The sequence below is a fragment of the Lynx canadensis genome, chromosome B4 (genome assembly GCF_007474595.2).
Source record: "Lynx canadensis isolate LIC74 chromosome B4, mLynCan4.pri.v2, whole genome shotgun sequence".
In the NCBI taxonomy this organism is placed as follows: Eukaryota; Metazoa; Chordata; class Mammalia; order Carnivora; family Felidae; genus Lynx; species Lynx canadensis.
In genome coordinates this window covers 89,042,606-89,062,560 of record NC_044309.1, presented here as the reverse complement: position 1 = coordinate 89,062,560, position 19,955 = coordinate 89,042,606, and the positions used below count along the sequence as shown (strand labels likewise).

At 41.2% G+C, this 19,955-nt stretch overlaps 1 protein-coding gene and 1 pseudogene across 1 annotated transcript in view; one reads left to right on the top strand and one right to left on the bottom strand.

Annotated features, from left to right (window-relative positions):
- Positions 1-1,092: 1,092 nt before the first annotated feature.
- The window catches only part of SRGAP1 (SLIT-ROBO Rho GTPase activating protein 1), a 154,190-nt gene continuing 135,327 nt past the window's right edge, over positions 1,093-19,955 (bottom strand). Inside the window, exons 20-23 of the mRNA XM_032593791.1 lie at positions 12,394-12,574; positions 10,801-10,935; positions 10,324-10,663; positions 1,093-6,371 (exon numbers count right to left, since the gene is read on the bottom strand). Of these exons, the coding sequence (XP_032449682.1) occupies positions 5,994-6,371; positions 10,324-10,663; positions 10,801-10,935; positions 12,394-12,574 (1,034 nt within the window). The 3' untranslated portion in view covers positions 1,093-5,993. The remainder of the gene's footprint in view (positions 6,372-10,323; positions 10,664-10,800; positions 10,936-12,393; positions 12,575-19,955) is intronic.
- Positions 18,964-19,389, top strand: LOC115519250 (annotated as a pseudogene).

Sequence of the window (19,955 nt, the reverse complement as noted above, 5' to 3'; positions counted from 1 at the left end):
CTGAACTGTCAGCACAGAGCACGATGCTGGGATCGAACTCACGAACCACAAGATCATGACCTGAGCCGATGTCAGACCCTTAACTGAGCCACCCAGGCGCCCTTCATTTGTTCTGTCCATGTTTAAAGATTTCTGCATCCAACACCCAAAGTTTAATCAGGAAATATACAAGAAATACTGAGCAAATTCATGAAATAGAATTCAATACACCAGTCAAAATGGAAGAAACTAGTTATATGTAACAACATGGACAACTCTCACAAACATTTCAACAGAAGGAACCAGGCACAAAGTGTATATACTATGAGGCCATTTATAGAAAGTGAAAACTACAGGCCAAAGCAAACCATGGTGTTATTCATGAAGATATTACACTGGAGAGGCACAAGCCTGGCCAGATCTCCTGGGTAGGCAGTGGATACTGGAGATCTTGATCTGGGTAGGTGGTAGATGCAGGAGAGTAGTACTCTGTGCAAACTCTTACACTAATGACTTGTGCACTTTTCTGTGTGTATTTTATACTCCAATAAAATCTTTTTTCCCCCTTGATTTATGTGTTATTAAAAAAAATTCCACATCTCTTACCGATATTCAATCCTGTACATTGCGAATGATTTTGTAAAACTCTTTATTATGTACTGACAGACCTCAAGGGTTAGTTAAAAAAAAAAAAAAATGTTTGAAGGAAAAAAATACCAACACGTGGGGCATTCTAAACAGAATCTCTACCTAAGGATTGCATTTCAGGATATTCGAATGAAACCAAAGATCGCCTTGACAAGGTCTACTCTGCCAAAGAACCCTCTTCCAGGGAAAGGTTTCAATCTGGCTAGTGTTTAGGAGGCTTGCTTGCTCTCCCTTTCCTTACTGCACAGGGGTCTCCAAGCCATCCTCTGAAAAACTCTGGCTTCATGATCAAGGCCCTGTCCACGAAGTCTCATTTCCAAGTGCACAAATAAAAATGCAAGTGAGACAGAAACATTTTTTTAAAAAAAAGTTAGTTTCCCACCATCTAATGCAACTCAGCTCTCCAGGGGGTTAACAGTGGTTAGAAAAAGAAAGGAAAGGAATGAAAACACCACGGAGAATCACTGAGAAGACAAAGGCAGCCAGAACTATCTTATTTATTATAAAGATACACCATGAAGAACAGACCTGACTGTATATTGAAGCCTGGAATGGTACATGCCAAAATGTACAGTACTATACATAAAAGTGCATTGTCACAACAGATTAACAAAACATTTCTTTTCTTCCAGAACTGTAAAAGCATCCCCCCAAATTTCCGCCTCAGAGCCGAGGAACTGTAACGGAGGCAGCACAGATCACAGGTGACACGTGGGCTGCAGCAGCTAGAGAGACAGCGGGAGGGAGGACACAGGGACACTGCGGACGGGAAAGGCACAGTCACGGCTACCAGCAAAACGAGACAGTCTGATGACGGACAAGGATGCAAGACGGACGATACTGAGCACCGAGGCACAGGACGGGACACAGAGAAGCAGGGAGAGCGTGGAGGAAGTTTCCGCTCAGATAGGTAGTAGGAATTGGGGCAGAGGGGCTGGGAGCAGGAGTGGAAGGGTGGACGGGGCGCTCGACGGGGAGGCAGGAATTGGGGCAGGGGGGCCAGACGCAAGAGTGGAGGGGTGGATGGGGTGACAGTAAAGAGCAAGGCTAAAACTCCTCTAAAATAGAAAGGCACTTTCACATGTACATACTACAGATGTACATTGACACGATTAGTAACAGTCACAAGCAGGAAGCTACCAGTACTGCAATTGATCAAACCGACAGGAAAGGACAATACTGATTTAATTACGTGGGCAGGAGTTACCCTTAATTCCGTAGGTAAATTTTAGCAGTCTCTCCTGTTACACAGCCACTTACTATACTTTAAACATCTATAATAACCATCACACTACACACTGAACTTGGATGAATGCTCTAAAGGGGGCATTCACAAATGCACGGTTTATATATTTTCTTTTACTAAACAGTTTCTAAGATAAGCATTATGGAACCCGGTACAATTATTTAAACATACAAAACTCCCTATGTAATTTAAAGATATAGGTACCCATCTCGATTATACCACATAGACTATTTTTTTTAAAGAAAGTATACTAGGGTAAGTGAAATCTCAATTTCCAGTTTGTTTTACTGATCTGAATAAAGGGGTGCCAAAGTCACCCTGCACCAAGCCTGACACCTCAGCCCAGCTGGAGGTTTGGTTTTCAGCTCAGGGGACTGTCTGGAGTAGGGAGCTCTATTGTACACACGGATGAGCCTTTGCATCTAAATTGCTCCGGGACTGTGGCCTCAGCGATGGGCAACTCAGAGCAAGGCTCATCCGAGTGCTTTTCCCGCTTTTACGGTGTCTCACTACTGTGGTCAGGACGAGAATGAATGCGATCCCAAATCTGAAGTCTTCTAAATCCTCAATAGACCTATGGGCTCTTTACTTTTTTTTTTTTTTTTTTAAGTTTTTAAATTCCAGTTGCTTAACATACAGTGTGGGCTTTTTGAATTTTAGAGGCTGTACTTTCACATTAAAGTTTCTTCATTTTGTAGACCTCGTGTCATTCCCAAATGCTGGGGAGACCACAATCCTTCCTACTCTTATCTTTTCCTTAAATTATAAGCTCATTTTGGGAATGGCAAGAGTACAAAGAAAACTCGGTTAATACAATGTGACTCGTTCGCTCTACATCCGCTGAGAGCTATTCATGCTTCCTGCAGTAGATTAAGTGGGAGCCTGCTCTAAATTATTCTATGGATGGCTCAAGGGGCACCAAAGTCAGATTATGTTGTGTGAAAACGTGCAAAACGGTTGACCGATAGCGTTGACCCTAAACATGCATACAGAACTCTGCAAAGGGCCACTGGACTGGTTCAAATAATTTATAGAACACGCATCAGAAAATGTGTATGGAGTACCTTTTCTCTCTCTTATCAATCAGTCCTTTCCCAATACCCCTGACCCAAACCAAAAGGTCAACTTGTAAGCCTACTTAGTGAGTTCTATGGATGGGACATGAACAGAGTTATATCAGCTGTGAATATATATTCTTGCGTAAGTGGGGTCTGATCATCTTTGTAGAACCATCGTCTGCCCATCATCAAAATGACCCCCTTGCCAAACTGTGCACGAAGAACAATATGATCCTTGAAACTGGGGGTGTAACATCTCAAGGATTCTTCCTTTCCTCCCCACCCTTTGCATGCTTCCTCCTCCCCACTAGATGTGTGGCTGTAGAGAAGGCCATGCACTAGGCGAATACACCAGAAGCTTTTAATGAGCTTTCAGGGTGTTATTTTGAATCTTCTGTGAAGTGGCCACCTTGTCTTCTCCTTGGAATCTGAAGACTTTTACCAAAACAAAGAAAGAATAGGTGAATCCTTATTCCCTGTGAGGTAATGTCCTTCTATGGGAATTGGAACAAATAAAAAAGACTGGGGAAAAAAAAAAAAGAAAGAAGGCCTCAAGGTGTCACAGGGGTATAGGGAGAAGAGAGAGAGATGGGTAAGGCAGTGATAGGGGAGCATTAGAAATTTCCTGCAAGAAGGCACAGCCTCTGAGGCCCCAGAGCAGCCACCTAAGGGAGCAGAATCTTAATTTGGTGGTTGGAAAGGCAACCCTCATTTCATCAGCGGTGTAAACACTGAAGAGGGGAGAGTCTGGGCAGGACTGCCAGGGAGAAATCTGAAGACATGAACTTGTAGGAGTAAGATCTAAGTTAAAACTTGTAGAAGACACCCCTCTGCCCTTTTGAAACCCTCTGTTTACATCTTACTCTTGCACCATCGATGGAAAAACCGTTTTTAACAATCCTTTTCGTTTCAATTTCTAAAAGATTTAAAGTCTCCTCCTCCATTACTTCCACCTTTATTCTCAGCTTCTGTTTCCCCATCTAGCAGCAGAGAACTAGAAACCCAAGTGGACTCTGGAAAGAACTGGGAGGTTATTCAGCAAGGTTTCAATTTCCTAGGAATTTGGGAAGATTGTTTAAAAGGGTTAGTGCTACTCAGAGCTCAATCCTGGCTGAGTCTCCATGGTGTCTAAAGTTGATGAAGGACCACTAAAGCTCAAGGGAAATGGCAGGGGGGTAGAGAAGATGCTGAACTGGGCATCGTTTTCATAATGGGCAAAACGGATGCTTCAGAAACCTCAAAGATTTAAAAGCTTACCATACCTGGATACTTGGGAAAAAAATCTTGATTCAATCCATTTGTGAAATTAGGCCACTGGCTGGCAATCAGAAGTGTGACTTTGAAAGGTAACCCTATGTCATTAATTTAATCTCTCTCTGCATTACAACGATTAGACTGGCAAACTGAGAGAGAGATCCCAGGAATGATCTTGATTTTTTAGTACAGATCCTCATTCTTTCCTGCCTGAGGCATTCACCAGCGGGCTAACAGATTCAAGTCCATACTGTGCAACTCTTAGGTGGGCAGGCATATGGCTTCCAGTTTGAAACCAAAGCTAGAAGGAAATCAATGGTGGTCAAGAGGGGTTAGTTCTGGGCCACCCATTTATATAAAAAAAAAAAAATTCTCTTTACCATTAAGTTCAAGGTCAGAGCAGAAAACATGCTCATAGGTTTACACACGATATAAGCTGCTGCTGGCAGGAGTGGTGATTTGTACCTTAGTAAAAACAGCTGAATTCAAAGCAACCTTTTTAAGACAGTGGGAAAACACAGAGAAAATGGTTTCTGTGCCAGGATGTCAGAGAAAGAGGGTACCTTACGGAGCTCACCTGACTATCTGGGTTATGTTGAGACCACCTGAAAAGAAAAGAAAAAAGTCATGGTTCCAGGGTGCAAAATTGGAAGGAACGCCTCCTGGAACCATGTGACCCCCCCACCCCCACCTTGGCCAGCATGGCTCTTACTCCAGTACCACAGCCAGTTCTTGGTTGGCTCAAAGAGGCCAATGGGAGAGGAGAGCTGGGGAGTCACCTTAGGGTCATCAAGCCTCTGTATCGGGTTTAAAGGAACCGAGGTCATTTAGTCGGGAGAGAAGGCTGAGCGAACCAAGGACTTGTGTGCTGCCCACGTTCTCCATTTCCACAGGAGAACACAGGGGTTTAAGGGAGCTGGAAGTATTTTCTAGGCAGTTTGTAACAGACCTCTGAAGGAACTTGTGGAGGAGTATAACCAGGAAGTCTTTACAATTAGACTGTTCTAGTCCTTTGTGAATGCAGAGGACGGACCTGGAAGTCTTCGGGGGCCTGACCAGGCTTGAGGAAGGAGTCACATCGATAGCTCTGGAGGATTAGCTTTCCCCTTTTCTAGGTTCCGTTCAAGAAGTAACTGCAGAGGGTCCGACCCCTTCCTCTGAGCTTTTAATCCGGACCCAGGGAAGTGACTCGTATGAAAGGGGCAACCATGCAATTCATTCAGGCAGTGGGCTGAGAGTCCAACTGGGCACGTCCCACTGTGACAACTGCAAGCCTGGGCACGAGTGGGACCTCGTCCCACTGCACGGACTCAGAGGTACTCGCTGTCAGCTACCCAACAATGCCGTTACCACTTTCCAGCCATTCCCCCCAAGCGCCACAGACCAACACTGGTTATACTCCACGGCCTGGGACTTCAGACGCTTGTGCCTTTGGATCCAGACATTTCCGACTCACCCAGGCTACACTAAACCTGAAGCGCCGAACGACGCGGAGAGCAGAGTGGTGTGGCCTTCGTGACAAATGGTGCAGCATTGGATTTTCAAGTAAATCTAAGTGTTTCTATTGTCTTTAAAATGACATATGTCCAGTTACTAAGAAAAAAGGAAGAAAATTACAAAATACAAATGCCCGTGTTAATTTAGCTAGTCTCCGACATTACATTCAAGAACATAGAAAAGCCAAAAATCTCCAGTTATAAGCACAAAACTAAGGAAAGTTAAGGATCACTGACTTTTGTCAATGATCTGTTTTTTGTTTTGTTTTGTTTCTTAAATCACCGCCCCAGAGGACCTTGCTCATCTGGAGTTTACATCGTGCAAGACTTGTCTGTTGGACCTTGGGAAGGTGGGGCCGGTCCCACGGTAGGGTTTGTTTTTGGAAGAACGGCAGGTTTTGGCCGAAGGGCTGGGGGCTTTAGCTGCACACCCATCCTGGGTGCCACCATAGGCTTGAAAGTACTCATTGTGTCGCTGGAGGAGCTCGTGCTGCGTCGGATCTGAGGCTCGGAGCTCCTGAAGGCAACGTTGTGCAAAGGGCTGAGAGACTCTGTGGACGTGGCGGGGGTGGGCGCGTTCTTCACTTGTTCCAAGGTGTCCAGCACCACATCGGGGGCGTGCTTTGCGGTACTCTGTCTCTCCAGTTCTCGGAGTTCGTTCAAAGCAGTGTTCATCGTCTGTTCAATATCCTGTTGACAAATCACCAGAGAGGCAGAACAGACTGATAAGTTCGCACTAATGTATAGAAGCACACACACTTCAGCTCAAAGCAGACAGGCCAGCAAAAGCAATCGTGTGTTAAGTTCACAGTCTGTGGAAGGTATATGCATGATGATGGCATCTCACACGACTGTTTAGGCTCTGCATGTTCAGGAGAACCAAGATGCCACAGTGCCTGCAGCCGTGTATCAGACATCTGCCGTTCTAAGGTGCTAGGTAGCCTTCTGGTGATTTCCACCTTACGTGCTGACTGATTATACAGAATTCTATTCCAGCTTATGGCAAAAGACAACTTCAGTTGTCTGCTACAGTCAACTGCTACTGTCAACTTCAGTTGACAACTGCTACAGTTTCTCAAGAAATAAATGGGAATGGGATTGAAAACCAGGCTTCTTTCACTGATTTAACAAATAATTTTGGGCACTTACTATGTACTTGGCTAATTCCTAGCAGTTCTTCAAAATTCAGTTTAGGCTTTCCCCTGATGCTCCTGTCCGATGGTCTCACTGGAAGAGGTCCCGCCCTGCAGGAGGGCATTTTTGTGATATGGTGTGTGTGTGTTTAAAACGTCACAATAAAGGGGTGGCATTATTGGCACTTGGTGGGCAGAGGTCGTGTATACTAGATATCTTGCAGTGTCCTGGATAGTTTATATGCAATGAATTATCCTGCATCTTGTTTGCCGTTTTTTTTGGTTTTTGTTTTTTTTAAATTTGAAAGAGAGAGGATGAGCAGGGGAGAGGGGTGGAGCGAGAGAGAGAGAATCCTAAGAAGGCTCCACGATCAGCACGGAGCCCGACGCGGGGCTCGATCCCACAACCCTGGGATCGTGACCTGAGCTGAAATCAAGAGTTGGACACTCAATCAACTGGGCCACCCAGGCACCCCTTCTTCAACTTTTGAATGTCCTTCAGACATTCATGTAGGTGAAAATTCTGTTTACGATAACCTGAGCCCAGGCCCCGTCTCTTACATCAATATGCATTTTTAAAATGTTTACTTATTTATTTTGAGGCGGAGAGAAGGAGTGCAAGCTAGGGAGACAGAGAGAATCCCAAGCAGGCTCCACGTTGTTAGTAGAGAGCCCAATGCGGGGCTCGATCCCATGAACTGTGAGATCATGACCTGAGCCAAAATCAAGAGTTGGATGTTAACCTCCTGAGCATCCCAGGTGCCCTGATCAAAACACATTTTTAATTGTTGTATTTATATGAGATTTATATGGATTATATATGTAGATGAAAGCACCTTACTATGTCCATTGTTTTCCAGTGTAGTCAAGCATTAACTGAAATATATTTAATTGTTTTAGTATTTATTTCCTTGTTTTTTTTTTAATATTATATTTAGAGCTTCATATGTTTTTTTCAAATTAGGTATATCATCTATCAATGTATTTCAGATGGTAAAGAGGGAATTACAAAATATATGTTTCAAAAAAGTAGACTGTGCTCCACTGATGGATGAATAGAGAAGCCAAATGTGGTATATACGTCAATGGAATATCATTCAGCCTTAAAGAAGAAGGACATCTTGCCACACGGTACGATACGGATAACGCTTGAGGACGTTATGTTAAGTGAAATAAGAGGCCAGTCACAAAAAGACAAATACTGCCTGATTCATTTATATGAGGTAGTCCCCTACTCATAGAAGCAGAAAGTAGAATGGCGGTGGCCAGAGGTTGAGGGGGAGGGGAGAGAGGAGAGTTGTTCTTCAGTGGGTATAGGTTTTCAGGTTTCCAAGATGAAAAAGTTCTGGAGATCTGTTTCATAAAATGTGAATATAGTTTACTGAACTCTAGAGTTAAAAATGGTTAAGATGGACAATTTTACATCATGTGATTTTTCGTATACGCAAACCCCAAAGGCGGAGTGTTGTGTGAGACAGATGGGGTGAAGAACCACTGCCCTAGTCTGACTGACATGTCTATTCTCTACTCTCCCAGGGCTTTTTTTTGTTTGCTTAATTTTTTAATGTTTATTTATTTGAGAGAGAGAGAGAGAGAGAGAGAGAAACTGAAGCAGGCTCCAGGCTCTGAGTTGTCAGCACAGAGCCCAAAGCGGGGCTCAAACTCACGAACCGAGAGATCCGTTGGACACTCAACCGACTGAGTCACCCAGGCGCCCCTCCCAGGGCTTCTTTCGCTCACCTGGAGCATAACCCTTACGGCGGTGCGTAATGGTAATTGATTTCCATACCTATCTCCCTCACAGGCTTGTCAGCACCTTTGGAAAGCAGCTGGCTATTGATTAACGTTGCTTCATAAAGCCTAGCACAGGACCTGGCGCACAGTAAGTGCTCAATAAAGGTTTGCTTAACGAATAAACCAAGATACAGTGACCACATATGGATATTGTCGTTTTAAAACAAGCCCCATCAGGGACTCCACTGATTTGTTTAATAAGAGAATCTGCATGTTTTTGGTATGAACGCCATGATGGCGGGCTTACTTGTTCTCATGGGAAAATCTGAAGATGAGATGGAAAAAGAAAATAAAGGACACAGCTGGAGGCCATTTTGTGAGGATGACATCACTTTCCAAGTGATTATTTTCATATGTGATTTCTATTTGATGCTAAACATATGGATTTTTTTTTTTTTTTTACACAAGTATTTGCCCCAGAGAGATCGCAGAGAGCCTGGTTTATCTGTTGAGTTCTGTTTTAATGATTTACAATAAAAGGATTTCTTGGTTCTAGAAGCAAAAGGGTTAAATAGATGTTGTTATGCCTTCCCACCCCCAAGCTCCTAACTCCCTACATCCTGTTTCACCTGCTTATTATAAGCAGTGAAGTTACAGATTTCTCAAATCGTTAAACTCAGCTGTAATCAAATATCGCTGGTTCTGTATAGATCTCAACGGGCCCTGTATGGTACTTCAAACAGAGAAAAACCAAAAGGTCAAGTCTTTTTGATTTTTACCGAGAAACTGTTGTACATTTAAAATTGGTTTAATTTTTAAAAAACACATTAAACCCCTCACAATCTAATTTACATCCAAAATTTTCTTTAGTTAGGACAGTGAAAATAGCTTGGAGATTTGTCACATCAGTGCAGGTCTCCTTGGATACTCTTTATTAAAAATAATCCATTTTAAATACTTCCCCATGTTTGTTTCATTTTTTTTCTCATTCACTCTCTTTTTTGATTAATTTAGTTTGCCTTTAAGCTTCAGATAGATAGAAGATGCTTTAGATTAAAATGGCAAACCCTGAATCTATTCACCTCTTTTGTTATTGGTGTTAACCATATTTTCTGATGGCCTATGCTGGGGGAAAAAAAAACCACTAGAGGAAAAATGGCAGAATGATGGAAAAGCCATTAATTTTGTTTCACCCTCACTCTGTCAATTCTAATCATTAAAAAAAACTACAAAGTCCTCTGTACTGTTGAGAAGTAAACAATGACATAGGATTCAGACTTGATGTTCTTCAAACAGCTAACCATTATTTCTCCATTTATTTATTGACTAATCCATTGTTTGTCTTAAGTTGAAAGGGTCATATTTATCATACACTAACATTTATTTATTTCTGGGCTCTCCATTCTTTCTATCAATTTGTCTATTTTATTATCTTTGGCACGCATTCAGGATCCAGTAGGGCCGGTCCTTCTTCATTATTATTCTTTTCCAGACTTTTCTAACTACTTAGCAATGATGTGTTTAAATGCCATGGGTCCTACATTTCTGCCATGTTTCTGTTTAAATCAATATGAACCTGATCACTTGGATCCTTCCAGTAACAAATGGTTCTTCTAAAGAGACCCTTAGTCAGGCTTTAAAGAAGGAGCTCATTTCTTTTGTTTTCTTTAGCTGGTTCTGTACAAAACAACATGGCTACAAAAAGGAAATCCTGCATACCTCCTTCATCATACTCCAGGTACACAGCATGCACCATTCCATTAAATGCATCCTACCTGAGCGATCGTCTCTGGGTCCAATGGCTTATGGTCATTGAAGCCTGTGTATTGCCCTGATGATGTGGACCTTCTAATAGGAGGACTGTCGATCTTCTTGAGGGAGTCGTGTCGGCTGATATTGGTCAAGCTCCCATGGCCGGGCCGGCGTCTCCTCTCAGGACTGTCATTGTTGAGGCCACGGTTCTGCAGCAGGCCCCGGGGGTGACTGCCCAAGTTTGGGGACCCCAGGTCAACGGAGGAGTTGGAAAGAGGATGTGGGGGGTGGAGGGGACAATGGCCATCGCTGGTCCTGCCAGGACGCCTTACTGGAGGGGGTGGCTCTCCTCTTTTTCTCTGTCTAGACATACACAAAAAGAGAGAGAAAATAGGAGAGCTTATCACACTGGGTAATACCACAAAGCTGCGGGTCCTGTGGCTGCTCAAAGTCCTTGGAAAAGTGGAGGTTCAGCAGCTTGACGATCAGATTCCACCTACCTGGCTAAATAGCCGTCAGGGTGACGGTCTGTTGGGGAGTTCATGTCCTTGGATGAAGACTTGTCTTCAGTGACTGGCCCACTGCTGGCCTCACTGTCAGCTTTCTGGCTCAGAGTGTCTGAAAACGTATCATCCCTGAAACAATGAGAAGCAAGAGTGAGGGTCTTTTGCTAGATGAATGGGAACAAAAAAATAAGTGATGGCATTTATGTATTATAAGTCTTTCTTACCAACACGACTTTTTCATTATAAAAATAATACAGTTTCATTGGTAAACTGGAAGATTCAGATATACAAAAAAGAGCAGTATCACAATCACCCATAATAGGACGTAACAACCAGACACAACTACTGCTAGAACTTTAGAAAATATCCTTCTATACTTTTTATCTATGCCTGGGTACATATCTATGATGTCTGTATATATATGTATGGTATTTATACTATAGTTACTTATATGTTTATGGGGCTTAGATATAGATCACTGCATGTCTGTATAAAATGCACATAATATTTCTTGGATTCCGAGACACATTTTAACATCTCTAAAATTAGGTTGAATGATTTAATCATAATAGGCATTTCATGTGGTATATTTCTCTCTCCCTTGAAAAACTGCTCTTAAATTGCTGTACTAGGAAATATATTCACAAAATAGGAATTATATTGTACGTATAATTTTGCAACCTGTTTCTTTTACTTAATACGTTATAAGCATCTTCTCATCTCTTTAAATATTTTTAAATTATAGCAATATTAAGGGGTGCCTGGGTGGCTCAGGTGGTTAAGCATCCGACTCTGGATTTTGGTTCAGGTAATGATCTCATGGTTTGTGAGCTCAAGCCTTGCACTACTGGGCTCTGTGCAGAGCCTGCTTGGCTCTCTCTCCCTCTCTTTCTGTCCCCCATCCCCAAAATAAATAAATAAACCTCCCCAAAAATTATAGCAGGGGTGCAGCGGTGGCTCAGTTGGTCACCTCAGGTCATGATCTCATGGTTCCCAAGATCAAGCCCCATGTCAGGCTCTGTGCTGACAGTCTGAAGCCCGCTTGGGATTCTCTCCCTCTCTCTCTGCCTCTCCTCTGCTTGCACTCTTTCTCTTTTCTCTTTCAAAATAAATAAATAAACATTAAAAAAATTACAGCAATATTAAAAAAAAAAAAAAAGAAGAAGAAGGCTGGAGATGATTCTCTTTAGACTTTAGGTCAGTATCTTCCCTCTGGGGAATCTGAATTGAAACAGTGGTCAGACAGCAAGAGATGATTACCTCTGGTTTTGGAACCAGCAGTGGTTACTACAGCTCTTAAAGCTATTCTCTGCAAGGATTATTCTTCTAAGAGCCTGAAAGTTTCAAAAGGCATCTCTCCCTAGCCTTTGCTCCAAACCTCCTGGTGGTGTTTACAAAATGAAAACCTGCTGGTCCTGAAGGACCGTTAGCAAAGACCCAATAGCAAGGCAAAGAACTGTTCCCAGCTCAGAGGTCTGGGCTCTGCGATCCCTTCTGCTCTGTTCCTGAAAGACCAAGGTCAGTTTAAGGACAGTGGCTGGAATCTTCTGATGGGAGCACTTGGCGGTAGAAGCTGGCACTACTCACATATCCTGCACCACTATGTACTGATGAGGCACGAGCCCATCAATGCCGTTGTGTCTTCCTTCCCACCAGTCCTCAGACGCGCGGTGATACAGCAGCAGGGAGGCGCCCTTCTTGAAGGACAGTTCTCTGGCGGATCGCCCAACGTAGTCAAATTTGGCTATCGCTTCTATTGGCTCACATTCTACAAAGAACACACCGGAAAACAAAGAGGGACCAGAGCTGTTAGAAGAGCATGAAACACTATGTGAAAGTTCCATATGAGGCCTTGGCAATAAACACGGCCATTTAAATATCCAGACTGAACAAGGTAATGAACAAATCATCAATGCAGGACAAAATAAGGCTGTTAAAAGAGATACAGAAAAACAGTCTCTTGCTGTGGTCAGTTTTTCAGGCAAAGAAAAATTGAACATTGGACCTTAATTTCCACACCTCTTACCAGAGGTATAATGACAGTTTAATAAAAAATATTTAACACTTTGCAACATGATATATGAGATCTCTCCTCGGGCTGTAATATCCTCCACAATAGCTCCAATAGTATTTTGACAATGATGGAGTTCCTGTGTAACATGTTAATAACCATGGATAACATGGGAAAGTCAGTATCCCAGAACACAAGGGAGTTTAGGCTTTATTTGCTTATTCAAAGAAAAATGAGGTTTATAAAAATCAGCACATTAAATATTATGTGAGTACATTTAATTTCTTCCTGTACTTTTCTGGCATTATCAAATCTTCCAAACTACCACCAACAGTAAAATAACTTTGTTTTCTCTAGTATCAGTAACAAATTCTAGCTACCTATGAAAAAAGCACAACTTAGACTGTCCTGTACCCAAATTAAGAGACCAGATTCAAAAATTATATTATCCAGAGATCAAAAAAAAATTTTTTTTAAGTTTATTTATTTATTTTGAGAGAAACAGAGACAGCACAAGTGGGGGAGGGGCAGAGACAGAGGAGACAGAATCCCAAGCAGACTCCACACTATCAGCACAGAGCCTGACATGGGGCTCGAACTCACGAAACTGTGAGATCATGACCTGAGCTGAAACCAAGAATCGCTTAACTGACTGAGCCATTCAGGTGCCCCAATTATCCAGAGATCAAAAGATATTCAAGGGAATTATGGTGAGTGAAAAAAAAAAAAAGTCTCAAAAGGTTATATACTGTATGATGCCACTTATACAGCATGTTTGAAATGACATAATAATCAAGATGCAGAACGGATTAGTGGTTGCCAGAGGTTGGAAAGAAATGGCCACGTCTATAAAAGGGAAGCGCACAGATGAGTGCATGAAAAACTGGTGAAACGTGAATATGGCTGATGGGTTGTGTCAATGTCAATTTCCTGGCTGTGGTATTATGCTACAGTTATGTAAGATTTTACCATGGAGGGAAGCTGGGAGGAGAGTACGTGGGATCTCTCTGTAATATTTCTCACAACTAGATGTGAACCTACAATGATTTCAAAATTAAAAATTAAAGTTATTGAACTAGAAATGGAATTTCAGTGCTGATCTAATTCTGATCACAACAGTTGAAGGCAATTAAGAGGACAAACTAAACAAAACAAAAAACAACTATAAGAGATGCTTTTTGTCATTGAGCTTTTGCAAAAAGCCCTTTGATTCTGGGGCTTATGATCTTTCCTCCCATCTTCTACTATCCCCCCCCCCCCCCCCGTTCTTCATCCCTGCTATCAACAACAGATAAGTAAACTTCTAATCAATTATACACAGAAAGGGCCAATACAAGAGCTAAATGTTTAGAGAATTGTATAAGCAATGAGCAATACCTCAATTTACTATAAACTGAGAGTGTATTACTTTCTAAGTACTCTAGAATACATGCACATGTAATAGATTAAAACCTGTCCATCTGTCAAATATTTTCTCAGGAAATTGTCTTCTATTTTGCTTGGTAATGTACATTCCCATTTAAAACAGTTAATTTTTCCCAAAAGATTCCTAAAGTATCTTTAATATCTTGTATGGAATAACTGCATAAGAAATCCCTGGGTAGTCAACTAAGCTTCTTTCTCACTTAATAAATTCAAATCCCGGACTTCAAGCTGTATTCAAAGCTGCAATCGTCAAGACAGTATGGTACTGGAACAAGAACAGATACTCAGATCAATGGAACAGAATAGAGAACCCAGAAATGGACCCACAAACATATGGCCAACTAACCTTTGACAAAGCAGGAAAGAATATCCATTGGAATAAAGACAGTCTCTTCAGCAAATGGTGCTGGGAAAACTGGACAGCAACATGCAGAAGAATGAACCTGGACCACTTTCTTACACCATACACAAAAATAAACTCAAAGTGGATGAAAGACCTCAATGTAAGACAGGAAGCCATCAAAATCCTTGAGGAGAAGGCAGGCAAAAACCTCTTTGATCTTGGCTGTGCAACTTCTTACTCAACACGTCTCCAGAGGCAAGGGAAACAGAAGCATAAATGAACTACTGGGACCTCATCAAGATAAAACCTTCTGCACAGCGAAGGAAACAATCAGCAAAACTAAAAGGCAACCAACAGAATGGGAGAAGATATTTGCAAACGACATATCAGATAAAGGGTTAGTATCCAAAATCTATAAAGAACTTCTCAAACTCAACACCTAAAAAACAAATAATCCAGTGAAGAAATGGGCAAAAGACATGAATAGACACTTCTCCAACGAAGACATCCAGATGGCCAACCAACACATGAAAAAATGCTCCACATCACTCATCATCAGGGGAATACAAATCAAAACCACAATGAGGTACCACCTCACACCTGTCAGGATGGCTAACATTAGCAACTCAGGCAACAACAGATGTTGGCGAGGATGCGGAGAGAGAGGATCTCTTTTGCATTGTTGGTGGGAATGCAAACTGGTGCAGCCATTCTGGAAAACAATATGGAGGTTCCTCAAAAAACTAAAAATAGAACTACCCTACGACCCAGCAATTGCACTACTAGGCATTTATCCACGGGATACAGGTGTGCTGTTTCGAAGGGACACGTGCACCCCCATGTTTATAGCAGCACTATCAACAATAGCCAAAGTATGGAAAGAGCCCAGATGTCCACTGGCAGATGAACAGATAAAAAGGATACGGTATTTGTATACAATGGAGTATTACTCGGCAATCAAAAAGAATGAAATCTTGCCATTTGCAACTACGTGGATGGAACTGGAGGGTATTATGCTAAGCGAAATTAGTCACAGAAAGACAAATATCTTATGTCTTCACTCCTATGAAGACTTTAAGACACAGAACAGATGAACACAAGGGAAGGGAAGCAAAAATAATATAAAAACAGGGAGGGGGACAAAACATAAGAGACTTAAATATGGAGAACAAACAGAGGGTTACTGGAGGGGTTGTGGGAAGGGGGATGGGTTAAATGGGTAAGGGGCATTAAGGAATCTACTCCTGAAATTACTGTTGCACTATATGCTAAGTAACTTGGATGTAAATTGAAAAAATTAAAAAAAAAAGAATTAAAAAAAAAATTCAAATGTTCTCTGGGCCACATAAGGCAAAAGCATAAAAATCAAAAAACACATTAAAAAAGCTTAGGGTTTACCTTCTATGAAAGAGCCTAGATGAATTTCAGCTATGCATTTAAAACAAAGACAAAAAAATCGCTCCATCTTTTTGCTAGTGGTTAATGTTTAAGGGGAATATTTCATATGGCAGAATCACAATGCTATGATTTACATGTAGTATACTTCTCAGCAAAGTAGGTGAAGAATAATTTTAAAACAACAGTTTAAGTCCTTTAACAACTGACTATAACTTTTAGATCGCATGTTAACATGCTAGTATTCCCTCCTAAAATTATATTATTAAAACAATATGAATAACAGCTTTATTAAATATCTACAAACCTGCTCCATACAGGAGGGACTATAACTTCATATTTAAAGAGAATAACTGTATAGTTTGTTCTCAAATTGCAGATAAAGAATAAGTCAGAGATGACTGATGCCAATTTTTTTTTAATGCCAGTTCTCCTTTAGGAACAGAAATAAACATGTCCATGGTACAGGGGACATGAATAAACATATCCAGGGAGGAAAGAAGACATGCCCATTTGTTAAAAAGAACTTTATGACATGCAGTTCTCAAATTCCTATGTGAACATGCCCATGTAAGTTGAATTTCATTTTACTGAAAAAAACAATGGGAAGATACCAGCCCACAAAATAGTGTACAGTTTACGTACTTGTCAGAGGGAAATGAAGAAAGAACCATTAAGGTTCTTTAGACATTAATTAGACATTAATTAGACATTTAGTCATACACTGTCAATGCTGGCCAAGGGCTATTTAAGACTATTTAACAGATACTTATGTATTTTATCCTAATTTCATAATCATGCACTCTAATGCTTGTTATCTCTTTTTATTTCTTGAAACAACTAGCAACAGGATTATCAGACTGTTTATTTAATTCAAATGTGGAGAGATTATGAAAGAATGACCAGATGAATCAGAAGTACATTTTTATTGGTAATTCCATATCAACTAGTAATTCTGAGCAATTTCATTATTTTGACTCTTTCTACTCCTCAGGGAGTCATTCCAGAGCCAAGTGTCCATCAATAAGCTACTTCTACACATCTCAGTCTACTCACTGCAGAGCAAATCAATCTTAGGGCATGGCAGAGTCACATGGTCCTTTCACAGAGAGTCACATGGTCCTCTAAGGTCCTGCAGAGACTCTACAGAATGCTGCTGTTATCAGTAACAGTAAGAGTGAACACGATAACTTCATTTTCCTGCATGGCTATTATAACTGTGCAATGGGGGGACAATTCAGTGCAGCTGATTTTTCTGACTGCCCAGAACTATCAAGTCTTTGATTTCCATTTCTTGTCATTTTATACAAAATGCTACTACCTCACATTTTCTCTTGGGCACCTGCTGTCCCTGGCACTGTCCCTTCTAGATCTGTTACCCACTGCCCTTGTAGGTGCTGGTTTCGTTCTATGACAGCCTCTCTTTCAGAAACAAAAACTATCCTTCTCTAGTGATATCATGACGGACAAAAGAAAATACAATACCCAGGGGATCACAAAGATAATCAATACGCTAGTTAATTTAGTTACAGAACTTTACAGGTTGGCTGTGGGCAAGGATATCTGTCCTTTGTACACAATGCTTTCTTTTCCAGCAAAATCAGGTGAACATGGTTAAAACATTATCGAAAACACAGAGCTCTCAGCAAAGCTTCTCTTTTGTAGTCAAGAGGTAAGAACAACTAACAGATGGCATGGTGGGGAGACTGATGTTTAGGAAGAGAGACGGCTGGGGCTTTGTCTTAGCTTTTCCTGCCACTAGGGAAATACTCTGAAGGAGACAGAGAAGTCATCGGTGAGAAAGGAATAAATCACACGGAGAAAGAAAGAAACTCGAGTAAAAAGAAGGGATGGTGGCAAGGGTAGGGCTCAGAGACTTTCAAAAGCAACATCACAGAAGTAGAAGCTCTCACTGTGAAGAATTTCTTCTAAATGAAGTTCTGAAAATGTCAGTTCATCCTACTTTTAGAAACAAACTTTTTTTTTTTTTTTTTTTTTTTAAAGCAGAGGGTGGACATGAGACATCCTGATTACCCTCTTGCTGAAATGAATGAAAAATCTTGGGATTAAAAAGAAATCTTTGTAATTGCATTAAGAAGCTACCACCGTAGTAGGGAATATCAAAGACAAAAAACTCAACGAAATGGGAACGCAGTGAGGTAAACAGAACACTAGAAAATGTGAGTCAGAGTTTGCCTTGAGGGCACTTTCCCTGCCGGGTTAACTTAAGCTTTCATTTTGGACAAAAAACGAAATCAAGGGTCTACTCAGTTTGGACAATGTAAGCCCCCTCCACAAAAGATCACGCTCGCAGTGTCACCGTGAATTCCTAGGGCTAGAAATCATCCTCCCTTCCTGCCCTCCATACTTCTCCATAGACTGTATACATCACCACTGTCCCCTCCCAGACTTAAAAAAAAAGAATCTATCTCAAACCTTGGAACAAATCATCTCCAAGAACCCCAACCACATTCCAGTCCTCAGGCAGGTTTGCAGTTAAAAATCACACAACTTGGGTGGCCTGGAAAACCTGAAGCTAAAAATTCAATATGGTCCCAAGTTGGTTATGCCCCAGGCAGAAGTAAATGAGAAGATTCTCTGGAGGAACGCATAAAAATGTACCAAACACTCTGGAAAATCAGACTCAATGAGCAAGAGACAACAAAAACAAATCCAGGAAGAATGCAGATATTAGAATGATCAGAATCACAATTTATAACGATGGAAAGGATTAATATGAGGAAAGAGCAAACAACTACATAGAATGATTAAGCAGCAGATAGGAAAGTGAACCAAACAACTTGTAGAAAAAAACAAAAAATATAAATGCAATGGATGGCTTTAAAGCAGATTAGTCACAGCTGAAGAGAAAATAAAAGGATCATGCATATAGCTAAGGAAGTACTAAGAGAAAACTGACAGCTTTCTATGTTCATATTAAAAAAAGTCCTGTATGGCCACGGCTGAAGCACCAGTGGCCAAAATGATGTTCAATCTTTTGGTGACTTCTGAATGGAGCAAGAACCACAAAAGGCATTCCAATGCATCTTTCCACATTTGCGGGAAGATTATGTCTTCCCCTCTTTCCACAGAGCTGAGAGAGAAGTATGTTTGATGTTCGATCCATGTCCATCCAAAAGGATGATGAAGTTCAGGTTGTAGGAGGACACTACAAAGGCAAATTGGCAAAGTAGCCCAGGTTTACGGGAAGAAATAGGTCATCTCCGCTGAACAAGTACAGAGGGAGAGGGCGCATGGCACAACTGTCCACGTGGGCGTTCACCCCGGCCAGGTGGTTATCACTAGACTCAACCTGGACAAGGACCTTGAACAGAAAGCCAAATCTTGCCAAGTAGGAAAGGAAAAGGGCAAATATAAGGAAGAAACTAATGAGAAAATGAAGGAATAAAGTAATCTTATATATGACTTTAAATAAATACTGTTAAAAAATAAAAAAAAAAACCTGTTAAAATGAAAAAAAGTGTTGGGGCGCCTGGGTGGCTTGGTCGGTTAAGCGTCCGACTTCGGCTCAGGTCATGATCTCACGGTCCGTGGGTTCAAGCCCCGTGTCGGGCTCTGTGCTGACAGCTCAGAGCCTGGAGCCTGTTTCAGATTCTGTGTCTCCCTCTCTCTCTGCCCCTCCCCTATTCATGCTGTTTCTCTCTGTCTCAAAAATAAATGTTAAAAAAAAAAAATTTAAAAAAAAATGAAAAAAAGTGTTGAAAAGTTATGTTAAAGATTAAACTTGTTAGAAAAAGGAAAAAAAAATGATCTCTAAAGAGAAAAGTATAAACGTGTATTGAGAGACATTCAATATGTTTGTCGACTGGAAGACTTAATATTATAAAAATATCTATTCTCTCCACATTAACATACAGAGAATCAGTCCAACTGCAATCAAAACCCAAGAGGTTTTCAATTTTTGTTTAAGAACTTGAAAAACTGAGTCTAAAATTTAAGTGAAGTTGTAAAGAT